The sequence below is a fragment of the Equus caballus genome, chromosome 30, assembly GCF_041296265.1.
Source record: "Equus caballus isolate H_3958 breed thoroughbred chromosome 30, TB-T2T, whole genome shotgun sequence".
In the NCBI taxonomy this organism is placed as follows: domain Eukaryota; kingdom Metazoa; phylum Chordata; class Mammalia; order Perissodactyla; family Equidae; genus Equus; species Equus caballus.
In genome coordinates, this window is record NC_091713.1 from 33,496,639 (window position 1) to 33,520,846 (window position 24,208).

At 36.1% G+C, this 24,208-nt stretch overlaps 1 protein-coding gene across 2 annotated transcripts in view; it reads right to left on the bottom strand.

Annotated features, from left to right (window-relative positions):
• The window catches only part of ZBTB41 (zinc finger and BTB domain containing 41), a 41,651-nt gene extending 26,910 nt beyond the window's left edge, over positions 1–14,741 (bottom strand). The window contains exons 1-5 of one of the 2 annotated variants that reach the window (XM_070255833.1): positions 14,618–14,741; positions 12,727–13,981; positions 4,621–4,828; positions 3,822–3,891; positions 1,950–2,097 (exon numbers count right to left, since the gene is read on the bottom strand). In XM_070255833.1, the coding sequence (XP_070111934.1) occupies positions 1,950–2,097; positions 3,822–3,891; positions 4,621–4,828; positions 12,727–13,849 (1,549 nt within the window). In that variant the 5' untranslated portion in view covers positions 13,850–13,981; positions 14,618–14,741. The remainder of the gene's footprint in view (positions 1–1,949; positions 2,098–3,821; positions 3,892–4,620; positions 4,829–12,726; positions 13,982–14,617) is intronic. The other variant, XM_001492621.6, reaches the window with a different exon arrangement.
• Positions 14,742–24,208: the final 9,467 nt, after the last annotated feature.

A 24,208-nucleotide genomic window follows, 5' to 3' on the forward strand; every position in this document is an offset into this window, starting at 1 on the left:
CATAAACGAGGCTGGCACTCTGCGAGGCTGCACCAGCTCACACAGTGAGCAGCGAAGTCAGACGTGGAAAACAAGCCTGGATATAAAGTCTCCTACCTTCCAGTTCTACATCACGCCACTCCTATTAAACTTTAGTTCCCGTAAATGCCAACCTAACATAGTAAATGTCAACTCTTATTAAAAATTATACAAACTATCTAATCACTTGTGAAATATCTGAGTGGGCATAGCATTATAATGTAATGATTTATTTACTAGTTTGATTACCCAGGGGGCTGTAATTTAATTTGGCAGGAATTGTGTCTCCAGATCCTAACGCAGAGCTGATCATATAGTTAACAGTTGTTCAATAAATATTTACTACTTTGCATGGTGAATGTACTTCCCTTGGGTATTTGCTTCAGTAAACTTTAGTTAGCAGGTTAGCTAAATCTTACTACCTAGCATTTCTGAGACACTTCTCCTTATTGAAACCCTGGAGCATGATAGAAAAATAATCCTTTAACAACAAATCATAAAAATCTCCTGGTTTGACCACCTTTTCAGGAATGCTCTCTTCGACAACACTAACCTCTGATCAGTTCAGTACCTGCTTGTATACTTTCACTGGGAGGAAAGTAACTACTGTACAAGACAAGTTACTTCAATTTGTAAGTTCCAATACTTAAAAAATTTTCTAAATTAAAAATAAACCTATACTTTAGAATTTCCACTCAATGTCCTTAGAATGTCTATTTATTTACCAACTGATGTATTTAATGAAAGTTGAAATAGAATATCAAGAACAGAAAAAGGAAGTGGAAGCAAATATGTTAATAATAAAAATTATTAGATTTGGCTCTGATGTTTCTACATGGTGGGACAAAAAAAGATTACCTATGGTTCTCATTTCAAAAAGGAAGAAGTCCACCAATTCCCCAATAGAAACTGTTTTTCCTGGAACTAATGCCTAAAGAAACTTCACACATGCAACATGCAACCATAAACGTCTCCAACCACGGTTCCAGTCATCACAAAATGTATTTCCATGTGATGGCATCTTAGAAATGCTGAGAGGAAATACTAACCCTATCAATTTAAAATCAGTGAGACGATTATCTCCCTAACTCTGAACAATACATTTCTATTAATATAGTTTAAGACTACAATGGTTTTTGTCAGTCATCTGACGTTAGTGGTTCAGATCACGCCTAAAAAGCTTCTGCCACTCGGCACCTCTGTGGAATGAGGAGTTTGGATTCTGCAGCATTTTTCAGTTCTGCAAACCCCAACGACTAAAACTCAGATCATTCCCATGTTTATGACTTTGTATTTATTCTTAATTAACTTTAACTTAATTTGTTTTAACCTTTTGTACAGCACAGGGATTTTCTTTACATTTTCATTTTCTGCTATATTAACTACCCCTGCCGGCTTTATGTCATCTGCAAACTTCATAAGCATCAAGTATCTATTTTTATCCAAGTTCTCAATAAAAACACTGAATAGGACAGCAAGGAAAAGGCCTCCACTTGGGGTGACAATTTATTATTGGGATTAATTGTCATAAATGTACCTACATGTACTACCATCTAGGACACAAGTCTCCACCTTGGCCATAAGCTATAGAGGGGAATGCATCAAATACAATACTAAACTCCAAATATACTAAAATTTATTGCACTCTCTGAAAAATGAGTTTTTTCCAAAACAAAAAGCCTTATCCTAAAAATTCACAAACATATCCAATAACCATCTGTGAATAAATGCAGTTTATGACCACAGACACACTGCCAGCAAAAAATTAAACACACACATTTACTCATCTCTAGGAATTGCAGCAGATCCAGTACTCCCCCCAATTTATATGACTTCCTTCTCCTAAGTGGTCCAACAGCAGCAGGCTCCTCCAGCATGACATGATAATCAGTCATTGCCACGGCTGCTTTTAGAAAAAGCAATTCGCTTACCCAGATGGAACTTTTCTTGATGCTTTAACCGTGCAAATCGTGATTTGAAATGTTCTTCACAATAGGTACACTTAAAAGGTTTATCTTGAGAATGCAGAATCATGTGTTCCTCCAAGTGGGGCCTTCGAGTAAAAGATTTCTTACAAATCTAAAAGAAAATGCACATAAAATGTAAGGGAACCCGAATTAAAAATTAAAATACAAAGCTCATGATGAGAAATAAACACATAAATTCAAGCAGCTAAAGAGAAATTTCTCCCAACAGAAAACTTACCAAAAGTATAATCAAATTCCAACTGTACAGAAAAACACCTTGGATGAATTACAGTAAGGAATCATTTAAATTAGTACTAAAGGGAGACAAATTTCCACTCCTTACATTTCTAATAGGCTAATTTCCAAGATTGGAGAGTAATCTTACATTCTTAATTCTAGTCAAGATTTCTAAATCCATTAAACTTATATTTTAAACCACTTATATGTCCCGAATAAATGGTTTTACCATTATTGCCATATATTTGATTAGAAATAGGAGTACGAAACTACAGAAAAATCATTTTAAAATTTATTTCTTGAAGTGGGCAGAAAGAAGAGACATAGCTTTTTAAAGAAATTTGGCAGCCATCAGATTTAAAAAGGGGAAGGAGGGGCTGCTCTAATAACAACGGCACAGTGATCATAATATAGCATGTACTATATACCAGGCACAATGCTAAGTAATCCACAGATTATTTTACTTAATTGTCACAATCATCCCATGAGGTAGATATAATTATCATCATTTTACAGCTAAGGATGATGAAACTTAGTAAGAGAAGAAACCAACTCATGTAGATCCAAATAATTAAGAATTAACTTCAATTCCTATAGGTGAAAATCAGAGAAATGTGAGAACTTTGCTGTATATATAAATTGAAGCCTGGGCGTAAAGAAGACAAAATGATAGCTGGTGGTTCCTTTAAACAATATTTACCTAAATAATGGAAAAGTACTTTAGGGAGAGTGGTAGAATAAAGATATCTACAAATTCTTTGCTACTCCTACCAATGAAAAATAGAGACTAATTCCCCACTCCTTAAATTCCCCTGGCTGTAGTCACTTGTTTGACCAACAGAAAGTGTTGGAAGTGATGCTCTGAGACCTCGGAGGCTGGACGGTAAAAAGCCTTATAGTTTTTACCCAGGCTTCTTGGAACACGCACTCACTCTTGGAGTCTAGATGCCATGCTACAAGGAAGCTCAAGGAGCCCGAGGAAGAGACCAAAGTGGAGAAGAATCAAGGCCCCCAGCCACCTGTCCTCGCTGAGCAACTAGCTGTTGGTCAGCACCACGTTGCTGGCCGTGAGAGTGCGCGGCTTTAACAGTGGCCACAAACCAGACCAGATCAGACCATCCACCAGCTGAAAACAACTGAGTGACTTCAGCTGAAACCATGTGGAACAGAAGAATTACCTAGCAAAGCGCTGCCCCAAATTTAGATTACTGACCCACAAAATGGTAAGATAAAATAAAACGGTTGTTTAAGGTCACTAAGTTTTGAGGTGTTTGTGTGTAGCAACAGATAATCAGAAATGGAGGGAAAATTCTAACATCTTATACTCTGTGCAACAGTAATGCCACAGTAAATATATGGTTTACTGATTATAATAGAAATAAAAAGTACAATTTTTATTTCTCAGGTCCATAACCTAAAAACTAACTCATACCAGGCTCAATTTACAAAAATATTAGGATAACTTTGCATAAAAGAAAGATCTAAAAGTGAGATAAGTTTATATTACTTATAGTATACTTTACTTTAAAATCTAATTGTCTTCCCAAAACGTAACATTACATTTATTTTGGTTTTCTACTGCAAATGAAAAGCTCTTACATCACATTTCCAACTTTCACTCTTAGTCTTCTTAATGGAAATAAATTCTTGTGCATTTTCAGGATGAAATCTGTAAGAAAAAAATAAAAAGATTATCAGAGAACAGTTACAGTAGTTAAGTCAATATTCCATAGGATCTGTTGACAGCGATTATAAGAACCAATCACCGATGCTTTTCTTAAAGAGGCAGGCACATGTGAGTACTTTATTATAGGTATCGTTATCATTTTAATAAATGAATGCGTACGCCTAAATTTATGCAGAAATAGTCAAAGAAAAGCCTAATCATATTCTAAATATATTCGGGAACCTAGCTATTCACAGATAATCAATCTTAAAGTAATTCACTTGATTCTTTTTTTAGTTCAGATTTCAGTAAATTTAATTTCTTAGAGTTAAATATGCAAACTGTACTAAGCATTCTCTCTCTCACAAGTTTTTATACACTAAAGACAAAGCTGAGCATGAGAAGTAAGTCTCCTAGAGTTCTAAAACACCACATTTTGAAAACATACTTGCCCAAACCCAACACAGAAAACAGGATAATGAAAATGCTCTATCTTAAATCTCTATAGTATAGACTACAGATCTGGTTTCAACATCAAAAAACTTTAGCTCAACAGCATTAATAAAAAATATGAACTAACATTGGCCGCTCTTTTCTTAATAAATTTGCAGTCTGCAAAACGTTAAGCGATGAAAGAACTGGAGAGCAGCACTCCATAGATGTTTTCAGCTTACTCCATACTTAAATCAGAAGGCACAATCAAGTGTATTACGGAAGCAAGATAATACTTGCCTCTTAACATGCTTGGCTAAAGTCTTCTTGCTTGCATGAAGTTTATTACAGTAAGGGCACTTGTGCTCCTTCTTATGAAATTCTGTTTCATTACTGTGCTTCTTTCTGTGAACAGTTAGGTTAGACTTTGTCGAATAGCGCTGGTGACAAATATCACACTCAAAGGGCTTCTCACCTGTGTGAACACGTGTGTGGCTCTCATATTTCCCTATAAAAAGAGAAATTAAAATTAAATTCAGTACACTTACCACATAGTGGCTGCAATTTGACAGTGGAATAAAATCTCATGAATAATAACATATTTAGTACCCACACCCACATCAGAAACTAGAAAAAAGTTTACCTAAGTATATATCTCTGATAAACCTCACAGACTTACTGCTCCGAGCGAGCTTACTGCTCAAAGTATCCCTTTCCTCAAAAACCTGGGTCATTTAAAAAAACCACTTATTCATATTTAAACATTTTAAAAATCAAGAATTTGGGGAAATTTGCTTAAGATTCTGTTGGCAAATTCTCTGAGCTTAAATAAAAACTTTAAAATATATTCTTTTAGTTTAAAAGTGACCTTCAGGAAAAGATCCACTCATCATTTAAGATACAGTATTTTCACATTTCATTTTCAGTACGTATACGCATGAAACAGAGGAATTTTCAGATCTGACAGTCCTTTTAAAAAATCCTAAAAAGGCAAAATGATATTTTATATATCTTATAATATATGATATTTTCATCTCTCTTCCCACAAAAGGTCACCCGGAAAGGGTACTACAACTCTGGAATACTCAACAAACCCTAAACTTCACCACAGCCCTTTCATATGAGACCCCTCCAACTCAGAAACACTAGGAAACAAGAAAATCGCCTGTACCTGACTACATGCTTCAAATAAACTGCTGAAGCCAACAACATACACGGGCAATATCAGAGAAAGTGGAAAAACAGTAAGATGAACAGATATAATATGCAGACACCTGCAGTCATACTAATGTGAAATTTGTATTATAATTTGAATACATCTCTGAGTTCTATACAAATATTACAGGTATTTCCTATAGAAAGAATCAAGAATTTCAATGTAGACTTTCCAAAGAGAAAAGTTACAATAAAAAAATGAAGGAAAAATATACATGTGGCTTACTTTTTACTTATATTCCTACTCAGACTAAAATTCTTTCACATCATTATTTAGAATATAAATGTCCACGTTACAGAGGCAGAGCAGCATCGAAGGCCAGAGCTCTGACCCTGGATCCATGACCTGGAAATGAATACTGCAGCTTTAAATGGCAGCCTATGTGACCTTGGACACAAAACCTTTTTTAAGCCTCAAATCTTTCTCATCTGAAAAAATAATAACCGAATATTAAAAATGTATAAAATAAAAATAAAAATGGAATAATATTTACCTCAGAGGACTGTCATAAGAATAAATGAATATACATAAAGCACTCACAACAGTGTCTGGCATTATAAGCTACCAATTAATGTTGGCTATTATTATTACTCTGTAATCAAAGCTGTGAATGAGCACACCTAGCAGATGAAAGTAGAAATTTCAATTAAGGACACTTTCAAGCAACAGGCAATAAAAATAAGAAAAAATACTACCCATATGAAGAGCAATTTTCAATTAACAGTTTAGCTTTGCTTTGTCCTGCAAAGTAAATGCATAAATTTTTCTTCAGGTGAAGGCTAATGCAAAAGTCTAGCATTTCAGTCACACACTTAAAAAAAAAAAGATACATCATATATACACATATATAATGGAAATCAGAAAAAAAACAAGTATTCCAAGGGCACTGAAGAAAAAAAGGTTATCATAATTACTTGTCTACTTAATAAAATAAATTCACCAATTTATTATGTATCCTATATATGATTAAATTTAATGAACATGTAGAATATTATCTAAAAATTAATTACATTGCACTTACATAAAGAATACTGAGGAAAGGGAACAAGGTATTTTCCTTAAGGTAGGGAAGATAACAATCATAAGCAAAGAAAAACAAAAGTATAATGAAAAATCCATTAGGTATTTAGATACAGACCACACAGTTAGTGGTCTACGCCTTTTTTACCTGCATATAGTCAGAAAACTCAGTCAATGCTTGGGCACGTGCTAAATTAGTTGTGTGATCTTAATTAAGCTAATAATTTAACCTCTCTCTACCAACACTGATTAACACTTCATGAGGTTGTGAGAAGTGAACGAGTAAATATATTCACAACACTTAAAACATCCCAGCACATAGTAAGCACTAAAATATTAGTCATTATTACTATTATATAGATTACAAGTCACAGTATGGACGTGTACGGACATCTCAAATATAAATATGGATACAGCTGATTTATGAGTATATAACAGCTCAAACTGAGGTTTCAGCTGTCTCACAACACTGGAAGCACTTCGCCTTCTCTCCTGGCCACTGCTAAAACTGCCTCGTATCTCAGTTCTTCCTCCGCCACTGCTGGGGCGTACGCTTCACTTACACATACATACACACCCTACCACCACCACTGCCCCTGCTGTGCTCAAGGGATGAGCTCTAATACAGGACTTTATTGGGCGAAAGGTGTTCCTGTGCATCCCAAGGTGAAACCTGGAATGACTTTTTACAGACATCACAAATAATAAATAGGTTCTGTAAAACAAGAGTGCACTACATTATGGTTTAGATCAGTGTTTGACAAACTAAGGTCATCAGTGTTCATGAAATCAGTTCCTTGGGTTGTGACTAGCATTGGGAGGAAAAAACGAATAGAATAGAGTAGAAAACAGAGCATTCACACTAGTTTCATACAACTTTTTTGCTTCGATTTATGTATGAGCACACAGGTATAAGTATGTATATTCATAATAACATATTGCTGACCTTGAACCATCCAAAAAAATTGGAAAAACACGGATTTACATTACTTTTTGCGGGGTATAACCAGAACACTACTGGTATAATGTAATTTCTTGGGGAAAATGTTTTCTGAGTTGATTTTATTCTTTATTATTATAATATGGCGTACTTGTTTTGGATACCTTAACATTTGTTACACATGAGATATGAGAGAAGCTACAGAATCCAAACATTATCAATATGTATTAATATTCTTCAATTTTAATTTGGAAAAGATAGAGGACACTGTATGGAATTTAAAAAAAAGATTTTTTTCGTTTTTTTAAAACTTGCTTTTTAAATTATGTAGATGATACCTACCTGTGGTAAAAAAAAAAAAAAAAAGTAAACAAATCAAGAGTACACTATTCCATTTTTAAATGACTAACTTATAAGTGATTTCTGGAATAGGTCCATTCCTAACTGGGGATTGACCATGCATGTTTCACACAGATTCTCAAGACTGAAAGATAACTTATCAAGCCTCAAATGCTTAAATCTCCTCATTTTTATACCCAAGTGAACAGGAACAGCAACTTAATAAAAATCTCAAAGTATACGAAAAATTTTTCACCAAATCTTTATTTTCTATGAAAACGCCTTTGCTGGAAGGATGTTCAATTAATAATTAGTTACATTTTCCCTGTATTTAAAGGCAAGAAATTCTTTCTTACTTGCAAATAAAAAGTAGGTTACATGTAGTTGAATATTAAAACCAATAAAATGGCAGTTAAATTAAAAGTCAAAGCCACTTTTAACTATTAACTTCCATTTTCCTGCAGACTAGTAGACTTAGCCAGACTTAACCATGAAAAAGAAAACAGAAAGTTTGGAAATTTAAACTGAGACAGCCAAAATTTTTAAAAAATGATTTAAATAAATTCAGCAAAGTCCAAAGAGACCAATGAAAATATATAAATTTGAATAATCCACTATGACATGAAGAATCTCTACAGTGAAAAAGCTTTCTTCTTATTAATGCAAATTTTAATTTTAATTTGCAAAGAACTCCCACATTTAAATCAAACGGTAGGGGTGTGGGGGCTACTCCTCAGTACAAACACAGTCAACATCTACATCTATTTCTTCTTTTTCTACGGAGTGAAGAGAAGTCAATAATATATCAAAATGTTCATTTCAAACAAATTTTCAATCAAAAAAGAGTATTCCTTCAGAGAATACTAAACTACGCCCAACTATTCTTGATCACCAACGGAAAATACATAATATTAAGAAATTTCGTCCACAGTATTTTTCTGAACTGAAACCCAATATAAATTGTGTCCTAAATCAGGAGAAACAAACTAAAGATATTTTCACATGAAAAAACGTTACCTTGTGCTTCAGAATTTATTATTCCCCTATATGGGTCATGAAAAATTACCATAATCAGATTTTGGATGCAGTTTTTACAAAGAGAAACATCAACAAATTAGCTCATTATGTATCTGATGTTGCTAAATCTTACATTACACCTTGAATTTATTCATAGGACATACCCTAAAGAATACTAAAATATCTAACCTTAAAGTAGAGAATTGTGCCACTATTATAATGCTTCTCTATTAAGAACCAAGTGCAATCTCTGTCAGGATGGTCTGAGTCACATCTTTTCAAAAAGCTATAAAACATTTTCTACCTCTAGAAGAGACTGTAAATTTAATCCAAGGAAAGATTTTAGTTCCTAGTAGGAACAATAAAAAAGATAAATTATCCAAATTTTCTCTCTCACTCCATCTGTCATCTTCTCCCTATTTTTGCCTTTTCACCCACTAGGTTTTTGGTTTAAGGGGAAAAGGTCAAAGGACTCTCATTTGCATGAGAACAGGCCAGCTGGTAGCCTAAGGAAAAATATAACTGGATCAGGAGTCTTACTCCAAGCAACTCCTAAATATATCAGAAAGGATAACAGACCCAAAGTAATGGAATCAGATTAGTCCACTACATACTGTGGAGTTAATGCTTCCAGCAGAAGGTCTCAGCTTATTCATTCTCTCTCATAAACCCACTCTGAGACAGAAATGTTGGAAGTTTATAAGGAAACCTAACTGGCTGTTTACAAGTCCAAAGTAAAGTCAGGCATCAACCTTTCAGCCTAGTTCAATTAAACAAGAGCTTACTGAAAACTTATTTGAAATGACCTGGAGTATCACAAAGGATACTGACCAAAAGTAAGATATAACGCTTTCAGGCTCACAATCTAATGAGATAGATAAATAACAACCAAAAGCCTAGGTGGACATTTCTAAATCCTGTGAAAGGAATGTGGGTAATATGAGAAGGATTATTGGGAAATGGCCCTTGCACTGTTGTTTTGAAGAATACATAGGACTTCTGATAGAGATGATAAAGGAACACATTTAAGAAACATAGGTCCTCTCCTTCTACATAGTTTCGTTCTAGCCATCACCAGTCCACTTAGCCTATACTCAGCACAACTCTCTGTACTACCCTCATTCCACATCCCATTCCCAATTCCCATCTTCATAGTCTACAATATCCTTATGGTCCTTTCCAATTTCCCTCTCCACACTGAAGCCAGCATGATCTTTGTAAAACTTCCATAGACTGTCACTTGCTTTGTCAAAGTTTTTTCAAGTTTCTATCACTTACAGGATAAAATGTAAACTCTTCTGTATAGCATAAAAACCATTCAAAATTTACTTGCCAATTCTCATCTGTCTTGTCCATTATGCCTCCTTGTCCACCTTGAAAGCACCCACTCCCCAGCAATTTCCAGAACACAACACACCTCAACGTCTTTGCACACGTTGGTCCCTCTACCTTGTAAATTCCTCCCTATTCTTCAGGTCTCAGCTCAAACACTATCTGCTCTGTGAAATCTTTCCTGATTCCTTCAGTCCTCTGTACTTACCCTGATAAGATTATCTTTATTGCAATATGATTGTGTTTTTACATGTACTCATTAAACTCTAAGATTCTTGAGGACAGATGATCTATCAATTCATATCTGTTTAGCAGTATTTGGCATATTAAAGACACTTAATAACTATATTAGATTAATGAATAATAAGAGGAGCTAGCATTCTTTGAAGACCTTCTAAGTTCCATAAAATATCTTAAGTGATTCACAAGGACTATCTCATTTAATTTTCCTAATAACCCTCATAAGAAGGTATTATTAGCATCCTATTAGCATCATCCCACTCTATGTTAAGAGCAAACAAAAGCACAGACAGGTTAAGTAACTTGCCCAAGACCTGGATTCAAAAATGCAGGCTGTCTGACATCACCACAGCTCGTGCTTTTTAAGCCAGAATGACATAATCTCAATCTCAATCTCTTGCTCTAAAAACTGGGGAAACGTAAGCAGTCCCAATGAGGCTATGCAAAAGCGGGGAGTGGAGAAAAGAGGAGTGTAATGTAAATACATTCAGAAAGGTAGGCTGGAAATTTGCCTACAACGTGACCTATTGATTCCCACAACTATCTGGGCCTCCCTTGGTTAAAAAAGCTGCAAAACACCTTCCTCTTAGAATATCAGAACCTTAATCTTGAGCAGTATTTTCCCAAATTGTAAGCAAAAGAACTCTAGTTTCTTGGGATAATGAAAGAAATATCCCAAAAGTGTCCTGTGGTACAATAATTAGAGGAAATGCCAGGTTAAGTAAAATTAGCAGGTTTCTTTAGTAGAGAATTTGACAGAGTTAATACCGACTGTGAATTACAGTATACAGTTTCACCAATCTTACTCAAACATAGAACCCCTCTCTCACACACCCAGAGTTCAACAGAACAGTTAGAGATCTATGTGCCGGGCCTTCAACGCCATTTATGAACTGGCCCCTGCTCGCTCATCTCAAGTCAAATTAGGTAAAATTAAGGCAGAATACAAGGAATATGTGCTAAGAATACAAAGTCTAAGAAGCAGAATCTATTGGAAAGATAAAATAGTTCCAGATATCTCACCCCAAAAACGTCGTTTTCTCCCCGTATACCCCTCATAGCACTTGTTCACAGCTCTACAAGAGCACTTATCTAGCCTGAGTTTAACAAGTCACTTGTATTTGTATGCGCTTCCAATTGAGTTACTCAAGAGAAGTTATTTTATTCAAGGTTGTACAGAGCCTCAAACACAGTAAAAACAGTAATAAATAATTATTAAATTCGATTGTCAAAAGTATTCCTATTTAGAGAGAAAAATATTCAAAGGCGTAATAAAAAGCAAAAACAGGTTACCACGGTTATGCCATAGTGCATACTGTCACATATTTTGAGAGCAAATGATTACCAATACCTTATAAAACCAATTTCCACCTATATCAGTTACACATGTAACTCAAAATTGCAAGAAACTCGGGGATATGGCAAACTGTACCAGTAATTTCACAAGGTCGAATTGCACTTACATGTTCCCATTATCATTATAGGTGGTAGAATGCATTTCACAATTCCTTAACTTTAACTTATAAGGAAATCGCTTCATTGTTACAATTTGAAAGTTCACATTAGAACTGTTCATTTAAGACACCTCCAAAAAGTATTTTATTAGCAAATATTAGATCTCTTAAAATTAATGTTCACTGACATATTTTTAACTTAAGGTTATACACCGCATTTCCTACATAGACTTTTCCCACAAAGGAAAAGTTGATTTATTCACTATTATCATAACCAAGGAATACTACTAATTAAGACATTTCCTAAAGTCTCTACCTACAGAATTAAATTGCATTCAGTAAAAGTTTTATTCTTAACTATCAGTCTAGTCTGAGACATCCCAATTCTAAAAAGTACCAGATACGGGAAAAGTGACTATATTTCTAACTCACATACTACCATCTTCAAGGGGAAATAGCAAACAATCTGATATAATCTAATTCAACTTTCTATGACTCAAAAATAGCCCTTATCTATGAAATTAAATTAGCATATAAATCAAAGCTCTACGTTCATAATTCTTGATACTTTGGAGCTTTTTATACCAAATACATGAACTAATGAACTGTCACCTCCTGTTGGGGCAAGAGGAAGAGAAAGTAAAGGCTAATATAAATACTGAAATTAATTCTTGAATCACAACAAATTTAAAATAACAGGGTAAAGTATGTATTGAAAATCAAATATCCATCCTACTTAAGCATTCTTTTTAAAAGTTAATTTCAAAGCTTAGTTTTTAGTTATCACCTTAAAATATCCATGAAAAGTTAAGTTATGACAAGACAGAAAAGCAGCTTTCTTTTCTTACCTATTCGGTCAAAAGTTTTATCACATTTAGGACACTGCAATATTTTTTTGTTACTGTTCTGAATGACTACAGGAGTTAACCCCTCATGAATATTTCCTAAGGAATCACCAGCCTCAGGCTCCTCTTCTGCCTCATTATTATCTTTTTCACTTTGCTCTTCAATGTCAGAGTATTCATCTGACATCTCCTCCTCTAGCTCCTCTTCTTCAGCATTATATTCACTTCCAGGATCCTCAGAATCATTTCTATCTGACTTTTCCTTTTCGAAATTGTCTTGATTCAAATTGTCTGACCCATCACCACTTTCCGGTTCGTCATCACTGGTGTCATCAAACTTAACAGGGCACTTCCGATTCCTTTTTGATCTTCTTGTGGAAAAACTTCTCTCCAGCATTTTTAACCCATGTTTTTTCCCTAACAAAAGGGACCTGTGGGTTTTAGCCAAATGATTCTCCAAAGACTTTTTATAACAAAAATGTCTACTACAGAATTTACACTGATGATTATTTGAGAGTCTTCCAGTTAGTTCATTTAGTGTTTCTTCTGGTGATGACTTTTCAGTTAGCTCAGACTGAAAAGTGGCAACATTTTCATTATTCAGCAGCTTAACTGCATCTATAATGTCCAGAAATTTTGCAGCCTCTAAAACAAGAGGTATTTCATACTTGTACACAAAAAATTCTGATGTGTAAAGAAATTCAAGCAAATGCTGAAAAACTGAGTGTGTTACGTGATCCAGGGTGACAACATCAGTGCTTGGATTTTTGCTCAAACACGCATGAAAATAACTACTGCCAACAGCAACAACAACTTTGTGTGCACTAAATTCTTTTCCTTCTACTATGATAAGCAAGTCACAGAAAGACGGCTGCTTCTGCCTGTCATCATTTAAATACTTTAGCAAATTCTTATTATACTGCAAAGAACTCAAAAGTTTTCTCTGATCTGGAGAGGGAGGAAGTTCCTGATAACAGTGAAGAGCTTCAGGAGTTGGTCTTTCTGTGGGATGAGCATAGGCTACTTGGTCACACTCCACTGCCACATTGCCTTCTGCAGAATCTTTACGATAGCCTAGATGGATCTTCTCGTCAAGATCTGAAGTAACCTTTCTCCTTTTCTTCATTGCAGTACAACAATTTCAGAACAAGAAGCTTCATAAGTGTCTTGAGGGATTTATTGTAAAAAAAGAAAAAGAAAAAAACTAGATTGTCTTGGATAACAGCTTCTGGAGGGGTGTGCCCGAGGGTGTCATGGTCTGCAAGAGAGGAAGAACCACGTAAAATAACTCCACGGCAAAGCAATCCTAAATCCTTCACGGCATTTCCACGAATCTTTTCTGAATTCGAACTAAATTATGATCAAGGCACGGCTTCCACCCATTTGTGGCTAAGATTTTTAGGGCGGGGAACAAGGACGGCCGGGTTGGAAAAGACAGCCAACAAAAGAATAATTTTAAAGGAAGCTAGACAACACCTTTCAAGGCTGATCCAGAAACAGGGTGGATAAAGGGAGGGCAGAAGAGAGAGGGACCCCTTCTAGATCTTTGAGGGTGCAGGTCGAGGAGGGCGACATGGGTGGTTTAGGGGCGCTGGGATGGTGACAATAAGGCCAGCGCGGCCGCGAAATCCAAGTCTCTCCATTAACATGCTTTTCCAGGGCGGCCAGGCACACCTCTTTGGGGACCGAGGGGATCCCCCGGCCGAGGCCACCCGACAGGACACGGCCCCAGGAGGGGCGCAGGGCAGGCGGAGCAGGGTCAACCAGAGGGACGGCTAACGGAGGCAGAGGAGCCTTGCCAGGCCCTGCCAGGGCGGAGAATGCGCTCGGCCACGGCGGGCCCGCTCCCCTTCCCACCCCGTCTCCCTGGGCGGACGCCCCACAGATCCATTACCGGGAACCCAGGGCTCCCCCGCTGGCTCCCAGCCGCTGAGCTCCACTCTGGGCGCGCTCGCTCCAGCGCCTACCCACTTCCGGGTTCAGCCCCCTCCCCCTCCCCCCCCCGGCCGCTCCTTCCCCTCCCGGCGCCTCGCCGCCTCGGCCGCCGCCGCACACGTCACCCGCGCGCGCAGCCTCGCAGCCACCCGGGGAGACGGGCGCGCGGCCCTGCGCCGGCCACTGCGCATGTGCGCGCACTCCGCTTCACGCATGCTCCATCGGTTCTCCCTGCTCCGTCGGGGAGCCCAGCTACGCCCCGAGTCCGTTAGTCCGGGTTTTCGCGGTGGTTTGGTGGTGATTGAAGGCAGAGGAGAGGACGGATGGGGAGTTGAGAGGAAACTGGCAGAGGCGCTGTAGCACGAATTGCTTTCATCCTCACGGATGTATTGGGTGGTTTGTAATGGACCAGGCAGCCGCGGGCGGGAGCCGGTCCCAGCACCCGGTTCCCTGCATCTCGAGAACCGATGTTGGCGTCGTTGCGTTATTTTTGTGATTTAAACGGCTCAGCCGGTTGCTCCAGAAATTATGTTTTAACTTCTTATTGTACATAGGAGACAAGTGTATGTGAGTATGCAGCTGGTAGGACAGGAAAGGAAGCCAAAAGAAAATTGAGAAAAATGCACAAGGACAACTGTTGGAGTCAGTGCCTAAGATTTTGCATTTCTAACGGAATCCCCAGGTGATGCTGATGTTGCTCGTCTCAGGACCACAGTCTTGGTAGCAAGGTTCTAGATCATGTGATGTTACAGACACAAGGGAACTAAGACAGAGGCTGAGACCGAATAGGATGAGTGACTAGATTGGTGACCCCACGCCTTCCCCCGCCCCATCCATCACCCCTCGCACGCACAGGTATAGCGGGAAACCTGGAAGGGCCACGCTCTCAATGGGAGAACTGGGGGAAAAATTTCTTCTACAGAGAGAGGGAAACTGAGGAAACTTGACTGTCTCTAATTTTCTGGAGATTTGAAAATAAATTGTTAAAGCTCTTCAGGAAAACTTATAGCAAAAATTCACGCATGAATTCAGACAAGGAAGGATTCATATCATCTGGGTGAGTCATCCTGAGAAAACTAGCCATCTTAAATGGGAGTGGGTGTGAAAACAAGATAGTGAAAGAATTGTTAAAGTAGTATCTGCAGGACTTGCATACCCAAAGCCTGAATATACGGAATTCTCAAAAACAAAGTAAAATAAGTATATTTAAAACATTTAAGAAATAAAAGGAATTAAGAGGAAAATGAAAAAACAAGAAATTATTAAAAGTAACGAGGCAGATTAAGAAAATAATTTAGAAATGAAAGCTCTCATTATGTTAGTATTTAGAACATAGATGGAAATGTATAATCATACAGTCTTATATTAAAACAGAAGAAAGGCTAAAACAAGGTGGAAAATGAATATATCCAAAGAAGTAGAAAAAAAAATTTTTTTTTGAGCAAGATTAGCCCTGAGCTAACATCTGCTGCTAATCCTCCTCTTTTTGCCAAGGAAGACTGGCCCTGAGCTAACATCCATGCCCATCTTCCTCTACTTTGTATGTTGGATGCCTGCCACAGCATGGCTTGGCAAGTGGTACGTACGTCCACACCCGGGATCTGAACCGGTGAATCCCTGGCCGCCAAAGTGGAAAGTGAGAACTTAACTGCTTCACCACCGGTCCTGCCCCTAGAAAAAATTTTTAACAAGAGCAAATAATGAAATAGTGAAATATGTGATATAGAGAAATAATAAAGCTAAACTTTGGATATTAGAATACTTTAAAAGTGGAGAACTTTCTGGAAAGATTGAGTTATTAATAAAAGTGAAAAAATATAAACTCTAAAGAGCTTATTTTCATAATAGTTTTGTAATACCTGTTGAATGCGTATAATGGCACTCTTTTCAGATGAGTTCTTTACAATTTACCTTAAAAATTACAAAAACATTCCATTATTAATAATGTCTATATATGCAAAACAGTTTGTTCTGAGGGAATTTACTAGTCTTTAACCTATTATTCAATGCATGCTTAACTGAATTGAGCAGTAAGTCTGTTTTATGGACAGCCAAATCTTAGAAACATAAAGAGAATATAACTATGAAAGCAATAGTGATTAAAATGATGGATATAATCCTCTAACAATATAGTTTCAACCTGTTCTTTAAAAACTGATAGAACTAAAGTGAGAAAAACAAGCTAAATTCAGAGCGGGGAAATGTTTAACACAGCTCTCGTAGTAACTGATAAGATCAGAAGATAAAATCACTAAGAATGTAGATCAATTTTTTCAAATTATTAGCAAAATTGACCTAAATTGCACAAGTGAAATGCTGCACCTGGCAGCTACACTATGCACATGGAGCACTGAGAAAAACTGATCATGTATTAAGCTGTAAAGCAATTATCAACAAATTTCAAAGAATCTAGGAATAACAACAAATACTCCACCCACAGTGTAATGAGATTATCAATGAATAGCAGCAATAATAATGATAATTAAAAATTACCATATTAGAACCTAATGTAACTTCCAAATAGCCTATGATTCAAGAAAGCAATCACAATAGAAACGAAATAATTTTAATTTAATGGCAATGAAAATGCAGCGTAGCGAAACTGTGAGAGATAACTTAAACCATGCATTAAGGGTAGTTTATATCTTTAAATTCATGTATTACCGAAAAAAAGGCTGAAAATTAATGAACATCTAAGTTCTCAAGAAGTTAGAAAAGTAAATTAAAGATAAGGAAAAAGGGAAGCAAAAAAAACATGACAGAAATGAATGAAATAGAAAGGAAGCTTACTTATAGATCAGCAAATCCAAATGTTGATCCTTTAAAAAAACAATAATATTGATAAACCTGTACCAAAATTGACTATAGGCATTTTAGAAGTGAGAACAACATTATATATGCTACAATTATTAAAAATTAATAAGACATTATTCCAATAAATTCAACAATATAAAATGGTCAAATTATTCAAAACACAAGACATTTTAACACACTCATAAAATTGATGTTAGTAGCAAGAATAGTCGAGAACAAAAGAAGGGACAACATGAGGAATAAAAAAGATACCATTGCAGATTCTAGTCACGTTAAAAAGATCAAGATCTTGATAACAGCATAAGCAATTTTGTGACAATGAATTTAAAACTTTAGATAAAATAGGCAAATTCCTAGGAAAATATAAATTATTAAAATTGAATAAAGAGTTGATCAGTCCTCCTTTTAGTAAATAAATTCATTATGAAAAGTTTTCCCACAAGTAAGAACCCAGATAGTGAATTCTACCTACCATTTAAGGAAGAAATATTGCCAATTTTACCCAACTCTTCCAAAAAATTTATTTAAAAAGAGGAACTGAACACTTTACACCTTATATTAGGAGGCCAGCTTAATCCTAATATCAAAACCAGGGAAAGACATTGCAGGATATAGAAATTACAGGTCAAACTCACTCATAAAGTTAGATACAAAAATCTAAACAAAATCAAATCCAAGTGGTGTGTGTGTGGTGTGTATGTGAGTATGCGTGTGTGTTTGGAGAGAGAAAGATACAACTCACGGAATTGGATTTAACACAGGAATGCAAGAATTGTTTAAATTTGAAAAAAACTAATGTAATTCTTCACATTAACTAAATAAAGGATGAAAACTATTGATCGTCTCAGTAGATACAGAAAACTATTTGATAAATTTAACAGGTAGTAATGACTTTCAAAAACATCTTAAACTAGAAATAGAAAATATCTTCTTAATATGACAAATCTACCAAAAAAAAAAAAACCCAGCAAATACCATACTTAATAGTAAAATGTTGAAGATTTCCCTGGAATTTGAGAATGCACCAAGAATGCATTCCGTCATCACTTCAACTTGACGTTTTCATGGGGATCTTACCCAGGAGAAACACGCATGAATGGGAAATAAAAGGCACCACTCTTGGAAAGAAAGAATAAAATTATCATTACCTCCTGGAGACATGTTTGGACAGTTAGAAAATTTAAAAAGAAAAACCTGTGAATAAATCATTAGTTAATATAATACAGTTGTAGGATACAAGGTTGAAGTGCAAAATAAAATAGTGTTACACTATACCAGCTGTGATGGTTAGTTTTATCTGTCAACTTGGCTAGGCTATGGTGTCCAATTGTTTGGTCAAATACCCCTCTAGATGCTGCTGTGCAGGCATTTTTTAGATCTAAGTAACTTTTCTATTAGTCAACTTTAAGTAAAGCAGATTACCCTCCATAATGTGGATGGGCCAGTTAAAGAAAAATTATTCCTGACACTCATCAAAGAACCGTAAGGCCGGTTTTATTTAGGGAGTCTATTACAATGAGGTTCTGTAGTAGGGGAGAGAGATTGGGCTCAATTCCAATTACGAAGAAAAGGGGGAGTTTATAGCCCAGGAGTAGGCTCGGGGAGGGAGCATGTCAGTAGATGGAAAATTACCAAGAGGAAACGTTAGGGGTAAGAGGGGCTTCTGGCTAAACTGACCTAACAGGGCTCTTGCTGAAGGCAAGCAAGAGTGATCAGACATTGCCTGAGGGAGTGGGGTGGAGGGTGAGGAACCAGTTATTGGATATTGAGGGTGAGGGATTATGGTTAAACTGACTTAACAGGCTTCTTGCTAAAATCAAACGATGCATAGACAGGCACAGAAACTCAATAGTCGGGGCCTCGTTGTGAAGAGTTTAGAGGAGCCTGGCTAAAGTTTGGTCAAGGAATCTTTGTTAGACCTCATTCAGTCAGCTGAAGGCTTTAAGAGCAAAGACTGAGCTTTCCCCAGGAAGCACTCTCCCCAAGACTTCACCATAGAAACTCTGGCTGAGTTTCTAGCCTGTTGCCCCACGAGACTGGAACGTCAACTCTTAACCTGAATTTGTAGCCTACAGGCCTGCCATATGGATTACATACTTATCAGCCCCAACAACGGATCATGTAAACCAATTCCTTAAAATATCTGTCTACCTTCCTACCTACCTACCTACCTATCTACCTATCTATCCTATTTGTTCTATTTCTCTGGAGAACCCTGACTGATACACCAGCAATGAACCATAAGAAAATAAATTTGACAAATAATGCCTTTATAATTTCCTCAATCATATAGCACCAACATCCTTGTCGTTAAAGTGTCAGAAGTTTTTGTCAGAGGAAATAGCAGGTGGGGTGAAGACCCACAAGGAGGCAGCAGAGGCAGAAAGCCAAGAAAGAAAGGAAATCTACACTCTCCTGAATCTCTTCCCTGTGTCTTCCTTTTACTGATCTGTCATGGTCTTAGTGCAATATCCTTTAACAGGCTGTTACACAAGTTTATTTCTGAAAATGAAGATGTTTTTCTTCATTTATTCATGTAATATCCATTGAACAACTACTTTGTACCAGGCATGTAACATTTTAAACTGAGTCATAAAAAGATGTCTCTCAACAGCTTCAAAAATATAAAATAGCTAGGAATGAGGCTAATGACTTATGTTCAAGAACGCTATACTTAATTCTCTACAGGAGGGCTGACAAACTTTTTTCTGTAAAGGGCCATATATTAAATATGTTTGTGAGCTACAAACAGTCTCCATCCCATTTTATTCTTCATTTTCTTGACAGTCCTTTACAATGTAAAAATTTTTCTTATGGACCGTACAAGAACAAGCCATGGGATAAATTTGGCCTATCAGCCACTGTTTTCTGAGCACTTACCCCCCAAAAATCCAGAGAAATTAGAGAAGACCTAAATAATTGAAGATACATGCCATATTCATAGATTGTAAAAATCAATATTTTAAAGATTTGTCAGTTGTCCTCAAATTGATGTATAGATTTAAAGACATCAGTAAATTGGACTTCATCAATATTAAAAACTTTATTTTTCAAAAAACAATTAAGGAAATAAAAAGGCAAGCCACAGATTAGGAGAAGACATTTGAAAAACATGTTATCTGGTAAAGAACTTATATCCAGAATATAAAAAGAACTCTTAAAACTAATGAGAAGGAAAAAATATATAAAATGAGCAAAATATTTGAAGAGACACTTCATGAAAGAAGATAAGCATGTGAAAGATCTTTCTTGTCTTTAAATTGCATCTTAAAGGAGATGCTAATAAAACCACAGTGAGATGCCACCATACATCCATTAGGATAAGTAAACTTATAAAGACACATTATCAAGTGTTGGCAAGGATGTAGGTCAACCAGAATATCGGACACTTCTTCTTGGAATGTAAAATGGTACAGGCACTTTGGAAAATATTTGAGTAATTTCAAAAATTTTTAAACTTACACATACATACAAGCTAGCCATTTCATCTTTATCCAAGAGAAACAAAAGCATTATATCCACATAAAGTCTTATATATAAAAGTGCATAGCAGCTTTCCATGTCGTAGCCAAAAGTGGGAATCAACCCAAATGTCCAACGATAGATGAATGGATAAACAAATTGTGTATTCATAATATAGAATACTACTACTTAACAATAAAAAGGACAAACTAATGATGAAGGCAACAACAGCATAGATGAGTCTCAAAATAACTATTTTGAATAAAAGACAAAATGAGTATATTCTATATGATTCCATTTATCGAAAGTCTAGAAACTGCAAACTATAATGACAGAAAACCGATCAGTTTGCTGCTTGGTGACAGGTGGGATAAAAATTTGTGATACGTTGAAAAAGGGCACAAGAAAACTTTTGTTCATTATTTTGATTGTAGCGATGGTTTCGCTAGTGTATACACATGTCATAACTCATCAAATTACACACTTTAAATGCATGTAGAGTATTGTGTGACAGTTAATCCTAAATAAAGTCATTAAAAAGAAAAAATGTCACACAGACACATGAAGAGAGACATACAATGAAACAATAGAAAAATAGAAATCTAGAGATTCAAATTCCCGGGGGAGTTTACTGCATAAAAAGATAAAATTTCAAGTCTGTGACAAAAAGATAGACTGTCCAGTAAATGAGAATAGGCAAAGAGGTGGGCATCAGAAATAAAAGCTGTATGTAAACCTCTCAGTGGATCAGGATAAATTACAAATGGATCAAAGTTTTGAATGTAAAACTTGAAACTATAAAAGTTCTATAACAAAACACAAACAAACTGCTAAATAACAGTAAAATGGGGAAGCTCTCTCTAACCATGAATCAGAATTCAGAAGCAATTAAGGGAAAAAAAATTGTTAAATCAACCATATAAACTTTAAAAAAATTTGCATGGAGGCGTTCCAGTATCAGTAATGGTGTATTAAGTAGCTCAAAGCAATTCTCCTGCTGTGAACAGCTGGGACAAAATGTTTTTTAACAAGAGCCTCTGTTTTGAATGCATGGGATAGCTATTAAGGTCATGTGTGAGGATTCATGAGGCCATGGTCTGCAAGAAAAAGAAACTCAGAGGATAGTTCTGTCGTTTGGGGGAGCTTCTCCCTAAAAGCGGTTACTGATTGGAAAGCAGCAACTGAGAGGCAGATAAGATGAGCAGATCCTTGACTGACTTGTGAAGCAGAGAAATGAAAATTGAAAACTTGAAGGGGCCAGCCTGGTGGTGTAGTGCTTGAGTGCACACACTCTGCTTCGGTGGCCTGGGGTTCACAGGTTCAGATCCCAGGTGCAGACCTACACACCGCTCATCAAGCCATGCTGTGGAGGTATCCTACATACAAAGTAGAGGAAGATTGCCACAGATGTTAGCTCCGGGACAATCTTCCTCAAGCAAAAAGAGGAGGACTAGTAGCAGATATCAGCCTTTCTCACATGCACACACACAAAAATTGAAATTTGAGGATCACAAAGAAAAGGAAGGGCCCTAATAAACACCCCTTGTTTTCAGCTAGACTCTGAAAAGCCTAACCAGAAATAGGCCACCCATCACAGGACGATGACTATAAAAGCTTAATGTAGGCTTAGGGAGTTTTCTTACCTTGAGGGAAAAAAAATGTTTTTTAACTTTATTGAGGTACAACTGAGAAATAAAGTCTTATGATATTTAAAGTGTATAATGAGATAATTTGATATACTTATAAATTGTGAATGGATTCCCACCACATCAATCACACATCAATCACCTCACATATTTATCTTGTTGTGTTGACAACATTTAAGTTCTCTTTTAGCAAATCTCAATTATGCAATATAGTGTTATCAACTATAGTCACCATATTATACATTAGATCCTCAGACCATATTCATCTTATAACTGAAAGTTTGTACACTTTTACCAAACTCTCCCTTTTTCCTCCACCCCCAGCTTCTGGCAACCATTTTTCTACTCTTTGTTTCTATGAGTACAGCTTATTTTTTTTTTAAGATTCCACATAAAAGTGATCATGTGCAATATTTGTCTTTCTCTGTCTGACATTTCATTTAGCATAATGCCCTCCAGGTGCATCCCTGAGGATGCAAATGGAAGGATTTCCTTCTTTTTAAAGGCTGAATAATATTCCATTGTATATATATATATATATATATATATATATATATATATACATACATACATGCATATATATATATGTATACACACACACACACACACACACACACACTACATTTTCCTTATCCATTCATCCTTTGAATGACGTTTAGGTTGTTTCCATACCTTGGCTATTGTGAATAATGCTGCAATGAACACAGGAGTACAAATGTCTTTTGTAGATACTGATTTAAATAGGGATTGCATTAAGTTCATAAGTCATTTTGGATAATATGGAAATTTTAATGATATTAATTCTTCCAATCCTTGAACACAAAATATCTTTCCATTTGCCTGTGTCCTTTTCAATTTCTTTCATCAAAGTCTTACAGTTTTCAGTGTGCAAGTCTATCACTTCCTTGGTTAAATTTATTCCTAAGTATTTTATTCTTTTTGATGCTATCATAAATGGGATTGTTTTCTTCATTTCTCTTTCTGATAGTTCATTGTTAATATGTAGAAGCACAACTGATTTTTGTATTTGATTTTGTATCCTATAACTTTACTGAATTTGTTTATTAGTTCCAATAGTTTTTTGGTAGAGTTTTTAAGGTTTTCTATATATAAGATCATGTAATCTGCAAATAGAGACAACTTTACTTCTTTTCTGATTTGGATTCCTTTTATTCTTTTTTCTTGCCTAATTGCTTTGTTTAGGACTTCCAGTACTGTGTCAAATAAAAGTGGTGAGAGTGGACATCCTTGTCTTGTTCCTGATCTTAGAGGAAAAGCTTTCAGCCTTTCACGTTGAGTGTGATGTTAGCTGTGGGCTTGTCATGCTAGCTGTGGACTTGCCTTTATTATGTTGAGGTGCATTCGTTCTACATCCAGTTTGTTGGGTTTTTTAATTATGAAAGGATGTTGACTTTTGTCAAATGCTTTTCCTGAATTTATCGAGTTGGTCATATGATTTTTATCCTTCACTTTGTTAGTGTATGTATCACATTTGTTGATTTGTGGATGTTGAATCAACCTTGCATTCCTGGAATAAATTCCACTTGATTATAGTGTATGATCCTTTTAATGTACTGTTGAATTTAATTTGCTAATATTTTGTCAAGAACTTTGCGTCTTTGTTCATT